General features: G+C 41.4%; 1 protein-coding gene across 2 annotated transcripts; it reads right to left on the bottom strand.

Moving 5' to 3' along the window:
• Positions 1–999: 999 nt before the first annotated feature.
• On the bottom strand, positions 1,000–9,654 carry LOC147436683 (uncharacterized). 2 transcript variants are annotated; one of them, XM_086489497.1, is made up of 8 exons: positions 9,505–9,654; positions 9,294–9,431; positions 9,153–9,209; positions 1,877–2,002; positions 1,725–1,803; positions 1,527–1,619; positions 1,323–1,436; positions 1,000–1,235 (listed from the first exon to the last, which is right to left on the bottom strand). In XM_086489497.1, the coding sequence occupies exons 1-8, from the start codon at positions 9,528–9,530 to the stop codon at positions 1,185–1,187; spliced, it is 684 nt and encodes a 227-aa protein (XP_086345623.1). In that variant the 5' UTR covers positions 9,531–9,654; the 3' UTR covers positions 1,000–1,184. The 2 variants fall into 2 exon arrangements, with proteins under 2 accessions (XP_086345623.1, XP_086345624.1); XM_086489498.1 differs by having other exon boundaries at positions 9,294–9,423; positions 9,505–9,628.
• Positions 9,655–10,436: the final 782 nt, after the last annotated feature.

Below are 10,436 nucleotides of genomic sequence, written 5' to 3'. Positions count from 1 at the left end.
ACTCCATGGAAGACACACATTGTAGAACATAGGACATGAAATTACGAGCACACACCAATCAAACTATCCAAAAGACACACACAACTTTATCGTCTCAGCAAGAGGAAAAAAAAACACAAAGCCCCCCCCCCCCGGACCGAAACATTATTTACTTCACTCCCCTTCTTTCCAAGTGTCAATTGCACAAAGAGAAGAGAGCAAGACTACGCGACAATACCAACATGAAAGTCATTTGTGTTCTTCATAAGCACTTTCATAAAAAACTTTTAAATTTGCCTCCTACAAGCATGCTGCTAGCTTTACACGTGATGTAGCATTTTTTACACTTCTTCATCACAAAAGTGCCTACTTTTTTGGCCATTTCAATGCTACTTTAGGACAATTTTCACCCTTGAATGACGTTTTTGCGAACGAATTAAAAATGGCTAGAAAACAAGTCGACAAAATGTTTGATCTCCAATTCATGTGAACTAGACAACTCCCGGTTCTCAAGGCCTCTAAACACATCTCTAACGGTCCCGCATGCCAGCTTCCACATATTGTTAGTGCCCACACATATCAAACTTCACAGCTGAGAGAGCACTTCACCGCATAGTACTTGACCTATTTGCAGTCAAAAAACGTTTTTGCATGCTCAAAAGCAACTCCAGCAAAATTGCGCCGCATCCAAGGACCAACTCCTCAACAAAGTACTCCAATTCATAAAAAAGCACACCTCTATGTACACTATGTACATTGTGACGTCCAGATGCCACACCCAAATACAAGCTTGGCAAGGTTTTCCAAAAAAAAAAAAATCAATATTGGTCTTGCAAAAGACACCTTCCACCCTGCATAAACGTTTCATTTCTCTCATCTCTCCACACACAATTGAGAAGAAAATCTTAATATCGTGGGAACGAAACCTACAGGCCATTCAAATGTGAATCCTATGCTATTTTCTTGCAAAGTAGTAGCATAATTTTGTATCATTTACAACAAGCTATCGAAGCTGCAGCGGATATCAAATGTGAACACTTTGCTTTGATATTGAAGAAGAAACAATGTGCTTTAAAACAAAATCTTGGCCCTGAAGACCAAATTAAATCTTTTTGTACAACTCTACCATGAAAAGAATCAGGTGTCATGCACATGAATCCCAGCTTCATCAACAGAACTGGCAAATTCCAGTCCACAAATATCTCTTAGTATCCAACCGACTGCCAGCCTTTCTTTTCTAAGGCCAGCCGCAATGCCTGTAAAAACATAACTGGTGTTTACAAGCAGTGTTGTTGAACAAAGACACCAGAAAATTATGAAACAAGGAAACGGTCCACTCTTACCCTTATTCGCTTGCGATTGATGTCAAAATCTGTCTTGCCAAAACGGGATGCTGATCTATATTCAACCAAGGAACGATCGCCCGGAGGAAACCAGAACTCCACATCATCCACAAACTACACATAAGTCACATGGCATCATCCACAAGCTATACATATGTCACTGTTTACACCCGATAAATTGATTGTAAATGACAGCTAACTCACCCCAAGAAGGGGGCTCTCATATTCAACGTACACATAATCATCCCTCTGTTCCACTATATTGGATGTGAAGTTATCTGGCTTTGTGGATTTGATCTGTGTCATTTGAGATGGTGCAAATGCTGATTTATTTTTTAACATACAAGCACTGAATCTCGAATTCATTCTGAGCGGTATGATGCCTTGGCACAATCTACATACCACATCAAGCAGTTCTTTCATTGCTTGTTCCCTTGAAACAGGCTTCTTCTTACCCCGTCCATCTTCCGGGTTGTATGTCCTGCTCTAATGATTAAGTGAACAAGGACTTCATTCGACCACAACTTCACAAAGATGAGTCAAGTCTAGCACACCAGGGTGGGACAAAATGACTTGGATCATTGAGTTCTTCTGATGTTGAGATACAATTTGGAGTAGGGGGGCAAAGAGCCAATGAAGGAGGATTCTTTTGCACGCCAAGATAGCTCGGTTTTGTCCCACTGCACAGGCAAGACATGAACAGATACTCAAAACAGGAAACAGATGCGGTTCGAACCATCAACAGCTCTGCTTAATGCACAACCTTAAACTAGCTGTATTCCATTAGACTTAGAAAACCGTTGAGCATGAGTGCGCATGTGTGAAACGATAAATGGCCCTACAACTTAGAATTCACTTACAGAGTGAAATTTGGATTTGGAACCTTTAGAATTTGGATTTTGAAGTGTGAGCCCTACAACTTAAAAATTCACTTACAGAGTGAAATTTTTTAACAAGAACCTCTCTCACTTGGATATCCATCTCTTTCGAGCATCCTCTCTTTCATTTCTTTCCACAAGCGCAGATGTGTGACAGTTTCTGGGTGAAACTGTTGCACATCTGCCCACCCGGGAATCCTATCGACGCGGGGAATGGCTCGTTGGATTCTGTTGGCTTAGAACTACATGCACGTCATGCCAAATGCCCACCGTAGCGTAACAACACCTGTCAAAATGCGCGTACAAACCATTTATGCAAGAGGGTTCCAAAACTGGTAAACCTAATCTAATGGACTCATCCATTTGGGTGAAATTGTTATATACCTTCATAGGTTCAGAATAGTCTGAACTCACGAATTATAAGAGGGAATAAAGCACTCATAAAACAATAAAAGCAAGGGACACAAGAAAAAAAAAAGGAAAAAAAACTAAATAACTTTATTTGCTACAAAACCAAACTAGATAAAACAAAATATTATTAACTTAAAAATGTTTCTAGTGAAGGCATGCTCAAAATAAGTTGACGCAGCTTACTTGGCTAAAACTTAAACAAGTACTTAACTTTAAACAAAAAAGGATAAGGCTTCTTAAAAACTTAATCCTAGAAATCAAACTTCTCACAACAACTTCTAAAGGAATAAAATTCTAAAGTCCTAATGCAAGCTAAATACGAAATCGAAAAAAGAATACTACTACAAACCTATGAAGAAGAGGCTGCAAATAACCAAAGAGGTACAAAGATCCAAACTTGACAAAATGTGACCTCAACTTCGCTGCTTGTCCAGATAGGAAGAATAAGATTATCACCTTTATCATGTATAGCTTGGACAATAACTATGACATCTCTACTCACGTCGTCAGTGCCCACGAGTAACTGCAGGTTTGTATAGAGGTCATTCATGCTTTGAACGTACCCTACAAAACCAACAAGCTGAGTTTCTATCACCCTCCGGAGGTGATGGGCATACTCAGCCATGATAAAGGCTAGCATTTGTCAAGCTAGAGTAAAAATACTTGAAGCGCTAGAGATCAAAACAACAAAATAGTGTGTTACTAAGTCAAACAATAAGTGGGCTTTTAAGCTCCCCACTTTTACTGAATTTACTACTGATTATCTTGAACATTCCAAAGGAAGAAACATTAAAAATACTAGTATAGCCGGCGGAAAAGATCTATAATAGGATGTGGGCAGCTGAGCCAGTATATACTGTAGAGGAGATTACTTCTTAGCTAACAGAGATACTACAGGGAGCAGCACAAGAGGCATACCCACATACTCAGCCTGATCAAAAGAGAGGATCTGGGAACATGCCTCAAAACAGTTGGTACGACAAGGAATGCAGAGAGACGAGAACCTAGGTCCACAAAGAGCTTACACTTGGGATCATCACATATAAGCAGTCTCGGATTGCTCTTCGGCGTATAGTACGTCGCAAGAAAAGGGCATTTTTAGCCAAACTGGAGAAGGATTTATATCAGCTCTTCTTAAGTTAGGACTCACATGAGGCCTGGCGTTTATTTCACGAGCACTCATCGCCTCCGACAATTACTTCTCCTGAGATTTGGGGTCAATATGTAACATCATTATATACGGTATCTGGATAGCCTCCATTACCAGATCCGCTAGAGCCATGCCCTGCTACCAGTACTTTCTTTACTACGGAAATGGTGGAAAAAGCCATTGATAAGATGAAGACAAGAAGAGCATATGATCATGAGGGTCCAGTAGCAGAACATCTGATCCATGCAAGGGATCTACTTTCAGAAGTCCTTGCTCGTCTGTTTAATCGGGTCGTGTGTGAAGGATTACCTAAATCTTGGAAATTATCTACTATCGTATCTATTTTCAAGTCAAGGGATCCTATGATACCCGGGAACTACCGTACCATTATGGTGGGTCACACATTGACCCGACTGTACGCATCCATTCTGGAACAAAAATTGAGTAGATGGGCAGAGAATGAGGGCATAAGGGCAACAGGACAAGCTGGATTCAGGAGGGGTTATTCCACTTTAGATCATATTCTTACGCTCAGAGCCATTATTGAGGAAGGAAGAGCAAGCGGGAGAAGGATGTATTGTTGCTTTGTGGATTTTCGCAAAGCTTTTGATACAGTACCAAGGGCCAGATTGATGCGCAGAATGCAAGATTTAGGGGTCCCCAAAGAGATCATCTGGGGGATCATGGCCTTATACGGGTCAGTAACTGGTTATGTACGTACTCCAAAAGGGGATTCCGAAATTGTTCATTCCATCGTTGCAGTAAGGCAGGGATGCCCATTGTCCCCTACTTTATTTGGTATGTATATAGATGAGGTATCAGATTACATTGATAGAGAGGGTGACAGAGGTGCTCAACTTGCAAGGTCATGGATCCCTCTGTTGTTGTATGCAGATGATATTGTATTGATAGCAGAATCACTAGATGGAATGCAGAGGCAGTTAGATGCATTACATAAATTCGCGGAGGACAGCGGACTGTCGGTAAATTTGGGTAAAACCGAAGTTATGGTGTTTAACACCACACCGCAGTGGGTTAGGAGATCGGCACCTACATTTGCATATGGCTAGGATACAGTAGAGTACACAGATGTATACACATACCTTGGTGTGGTATTTACAGGACTGAAGTTTACTCTTAAGAAAGCAGCGGATGCTAGATTGTCCAGAGCCTCTGCGGCCTTGGGAGGGTTGGAGAGGATGTGTTCACAAGTGCAGCTTCAGGAACCACGAACAAAACTTTGGCTCTTTAATACTGTGGTGGCTTCGGCTATGCTTTATGGGGTCCAGATTATGGGACCATCTGTGGATCAGGATAATTGGAAGTCAATGGAGAGACCTTTGGTATCTATGATTTCCCAAATGATTAGAGCCAAGGCCTCCGTACCACACGCGGTTACCCGAGCGGAACTAGCTACCCCTCTGATAGAAATTGAAGCTCTTACCAGATCAGTGTCCTTTATACATGGTTTATGGGATACAAATAATTGCCGATATACTACATTGGCCCCTCGAATCCTCTCAACAATTAGCAATGAAAGGAGATACATCATGCTGGTATGCGCAACTGTCCTCGTGGTTTCAGAGACACGGGTTCAATATGGAAAGATTACCCCCCTTCCAATACTCTCTTGAGGCTCCATCACTGGCAATCATCCGCCAGGATCTTATACAGTTGGACACTAAGAGGACATGGGTAGACCCTACACAAGAATTGGGCACGAAGATGGCCGACTACAAAGGAAACTTCCTACAGCTATCTGAAGATGGTTTTGTGATTCGCCCGAGCTACCCACCTGTCTCATGGTTTGAGATGTGCTATTGGTCAGATTCGTACATCCTCACACCAGCTGGAAATTGAATTTGGCAGATTTAGGGGAATCCCACCTGAGAGCAGAATTTGCAAGTTATGCGGAATGGAGCCGGAGACAGAATTACACTGCATATGCCATTGCACCATATACTATGAGATACGTGGGCGTTTCCATTGCCTATTTAAAGAAGGCTTTGGACCTCTAGATAGAGTCATGCAATACCAAGATCAAAGGTGCTTAGGCCTGTACCTACTGGAACTACATCGGCACAGGGATAATCTAATGAGAAGACAAAGAGCACTATAGCCTCAGAGGCAGATCACAGATTTCTTCGGATAGAGAGAAGCAGGAATGGAAGGAGAAGCAAGAGGCCAGCAGCAAGCACAAAGGAGTACCCACATTCATACCAAAGGCACCCTCATTGACAGGGCGATTGAGCTTAGGAAATCGAGACGACCACGACCGAGATGCAGAAGCACACTTCACCGGAGGAGACTACAACAAAGGATTAGAAGCATTCTAGCCAGACACCCAGAATGCTCCTAAGAAGTTTATCTAATACTTTGTATTTAGTTTTTCGTATTTATTTTCACACTTTCACACTTTTCAGACATTGTAACAGATTCACCACTTTTGTATCAGTTTGGTCTCATAGGTCACTCTGGCCTTTTGAAGACGTTAATATAACATTTCATTTCATTTCTCTCTCTCTCTCTCTCTCTCTCTCTCTCTCTCTCTCTCTCTCTCTCTCTCTCTCTCTCTCTCTCTCTCTCTCTCTCTCTCTCTCTCTCTCTCTCTCTATCACTGTGCTCCCGGAGGTGCAAGCCACACCCACCGGTTGAAGCAGCTTCTGACGTGTGGCGAAGGGGGGGAGCCGGAATTCCCTCCCCCTTTATCTATTAGTATAGAAACTTACTACGATGCAAAAATGAACGAACGTTTTTCATTATTCTTTTAAATGAGTATCCTTTCTCAACAAGTAAAGAAATAAGATGGCACAATTGAACAACAAAAGCAGATTTACTAGAACAAAGACGAGAAAATCTAAATAATTGAGAGCAAATGACACTGTACTCAGCTAAAAGAGAAATGTTCAAAGAAATGTGAGGCATACGGATGATATTTAGATTGGCATATTCTGGCTTAAGGCGCTTATCATAGATATCTACTTCTAATCCCTATATACTTCTAATCCCAAGGGAGCCTGAAAAATCTTCAGGTCTAAAAAGGCACAACAACTACTATTTGTGGTGCAGTTAAGTTCACAAAACTCCTTAGGATAAATTCCTCCACCTATAGAACTCGAATTCAAGTACATAAAATCTTGAAAAGAAGAAACGTCAGGAACAAAAAGATCCTCTACCAAGCGTCTTACATTGCATAACTTGTGCAAAAATATTGGGCAAGTGTTGGCAAGGACAAGACGCTCCATAAAATCAACTCATAAGTGAAAAGATAGAAATTAGCAAAAAAACAGCACAATTGGTGCCCATAGGGATACCAATTGTTTGCTTGAAAAGAGAGTCACCGACGGTTATATATAAATTATCCAAAAGAAAATCTAACCAAGATCTGATGTCAATGTCATCTACAATCTAGGTTTTATTTACATCTACATTCTTACTTTTTAACCATAAGAAGTCAAAGTTCAAGGCTGACTTTTCTACTAGCAATGCCTTCTATCTATCCTTCGCAAAAACTTTTGAAATAAGAGACTTGACTCTGAATTTAAGGTCCTCCAAATTTAGCTTCGTATATAGCATTGTAAACTCAAAAGTTTGGAGACAAAAAGGAGGAGTTTTCTCCTTAAGGCTTCTTGAAGAGTTTAAAAACTTTATAACAGGAATCACACCTACTGAATCATTTAAAATCCAACTTGAATCGGTAGGTACGTATGCTTCCTTTATCAGATTTTTCCACAATTCATTTACGCTAGATAAAATGGCTTTGAAACAATAACTAAGTCATTTGGAAACCTAGATCAAAGAGGTGTTACAAGAAGTAGCTATAAATCTAAGCTTTATAGGGTTTTTGTGGAACTTCCAAACGGTCTATAAAAAAAGTAATTTAAGCTGGCACTTCAAACCAAAAGGTTTACAAAAGTCTTGATGTTTCAAGATAACCTCTTGCATTGAAAGATCACAACCATTGTAAGTCTGAGAGTTTACTTCACCTAACAAGCATTCTAAATAGAACTTTTTGCACATAACAACAAAGTTATTAGAGCACTTATCTACGTAAGAGATTACAAAATCACGATCAAATTTCCTAAGAGCATCACGATCAGAAGAAGAAAAGCTATTTCTTCCTCAAGAAACATTCCTAGAGCAAGATGCTAAATTGTTGCACATCTGCCAAGTCGGGAATCCGATCGACGCAAGAAATGGCTCGTTGGATTCCTCTAACCTAGAACTACAGCATGTCATGCCAGATGCCACTGTGGTGCAATAACATCTGACAAAACGCGTATACAAACCATTTATGCAAGAGGGTTTCAAATATGGAAAACCTAATCTAATGGATTTGTCCGGACATGTAGGTCCTGCAAACAGGCTCACAGAATTGCCGGTACTAACCCTCCTAGGATTCTAGACACTCCTATCTAGGAAGAAGGGGAAAATTGGCTCTGGAAGTCGATGAAGCATGTCCACGTGGCACACAAAACCATGTGCATGTGACATTACCAAAGCTTGCATGCCCAAACAAATCCTTTAGATTAGATTCTTCTATTTGGAACCCTCTTGCATAAATGGTTTGTGAACGTATTTAAGGAGTTGTTACACTTCGGTGGGTATCCGGCTACACATGATGTAGCTTAGTATGAGAAGAACGTGTCTTTAAGACGAAGTTATTACGTTGTTACTAATGTCCATGGCACTCATGTTTTGTTATCGGGAGAAAGGAATGAACCTCCTCCTCCACTTTTATATACAACCGTGCCGGTTACAAGCAGCAAATGGACAAAGTGCTTCACCAAGTTTGATTTACAATCTAGCCCTATGTTCCTAGACCCAACTAAGAAGGCAATCAAAGGGGGCTGGAGGTCGACCTTCGGGGCACAACCTCCCGTAGGACCCTCGGAAGCGGTTGTGGGGGGCCTGTGGAGAGATCCCTCTTGCCCCCCAAACCATCTAAGTGCTTGGTCTCTTTCATCCTAACTCTAGTACTCTATATTTCTTCCTAGACCCAGCTTCTAAGAAAGGAAGTCAGAAGGGGTCGCAGGTCAACCTTCAGAGCACGGCCTCTTGCACACTGCTGGCATGACTCAACTCTCCGGAATGCATTCATGTTTACTCTTATTTTTTGATGCATGGCCACAGTGGATGCCTTAGCAAACTGGTCTCGTGTCATCAAGCATGCAGGTCTGCTTACCAGGGATGATCTCACCCTCTAGCGGGCTGTGGTTTATTCAGTTTCATTTCCATGTCTCTAACTTTCTAGTAGTTAAATTCATAGCATCCATGCATTGTCCTACACACATGTTGCCAACAGCTATGCATCAGTCTACACCATGATTAAGAAATTTCACAGGTGATACCCATTCAATTTGATGCACAGAGAGGTTGGTAATTACAAACCTGAATCGAAAGAAGGCTAGCATTAAAGTGGCACCGGAGCTTCTCAGAACAACATCACTGCAGCAAAGAAGTAAGTATCATGGAGCTTGCTATTTTCCAGGTCTTTGATAGTTTCAAATGACAAGGATCATGTGCACATACCGGCGTGTGCTCACTTGAGAAGCCTTGTCTTTAGATTGCTGCTGCTCTTGTTGCTGCTCGCAGACTATTAGAAAAGGCTTTGCTTGCGCATGCCCTCCCATTTTCACAGTTGTGAGCGAAGCAGGAGCCACTAGATTTCTGCACAAGACTGAATTTTCTGAAAAAATACCTAACGATAGCCCACAGTTGCTCTTACCAAGTCGAGTCTCACCTCGAGGACGACAGAAACGAGGCCATAGCCAGATGTCTAAATGTGTTGGGGCATCTCGATGTTTTGCGATTTAGTTGGCCTTGAATCTCGGGCCACAAGTAGAATTTTGCTATTACGAGGACCGTCCAATCTTCCGTGTTTGTGTGCTCGTTGTCTTCACATAACGAGAAGCCACGCATTGTGTACAACAATGAGACACTTGAAGTTGTTGAGAGCTTTAAGTACCTTGGTCTTGAGATTCCGTCCAATCACAAGTGGCATAAATGTGCTATGCGTCATTTGGAAGCGGGAAAGAGAGCATATTATGCATTTGAGAACATGTGTAATACGGGAAACATCAAGTGTTGGGTTCTTAAGAAGTACCTTTTTGACACATTGGTGACACTGGTTCTTCTTTATGGAGTTGAAGGGGATGGGAGCATCTCAAAGTCTACTTGGAAAGAGTTTGAGAATGTCCAAAAGAGTTTTCTTACACACTTTCTCCAAGTTAAAACATAAACACCATATATGCTCCTATTTCTTGAGTTAGGTTCTCTTCCAATTGAGGTTATGGACATGGAAAGGGTTGTGGAGTACATGATAAAGACGCTTCAAAACATCGACTTCCTACAATTGCATGGGAAGCAAGCAAAAGTTCAAAAGACGCATAAAGCAAGATCTTGAGCACGGGATGGATGCAAGACACAAAGAAGTGGTTTGGGAGATGGGATGCATTACACTTGCTACATGATGCCTTAGTTGACTCGCAAGTGAATGAAGCTTTTCTACAAGTCCAATGTATTACAACTTGGGAGGAATCCGGTGAGTCACACTTCATACATTACACCACCCATATTGTCCTCAATTACAAAACCATGTTCTTCATTGAAAGGGAAAACAGTATTCACACTTACATGCTTGAGCCTATTCCCTTGTCAGCAATACGCACTATC

The sequence above is a fragment of the Adiantum capillus-veneris genome, chromosome 18, assembly GCF_014529385.1.
Source record: "Adiantum capillus-veneris isolate H3 chromosome 18, ASM1452938v2, whole genome shotgun sequence".
NCBI classification, from domain to species: Eukaryota; Viridiplantae; Streptophyta; class Polypodiopsida; order Polypodiales; family Pteridaceae; genus Adiantum; species Adiantum capillus-veneris.
This window is presented reverse-complemented; position numbering and strand designations above follow the sequence as displayed.

Coding starts and splice junctions, on each gene's coding strand:
- LOC147436683 (XM_086489497.1), bottom strand. CDS start 9,530: ATGGCCTCGTTTCTGTCGTCCTCGAG. Junction 2,003..9,152: donor CTAGCCTTCTTTCGATTCAG/GTTTGTAATTAC, acceptor TTGCCTGTGCAG/TGGGACAAAACCGAGCTATC. Junction 1,804..1,876: donor AGTCATTTTGTCCCACCCTG/GTGTGCTAGACT, acceptor TCATTAGAGCAG/GACATACAACCCGGAAGATG.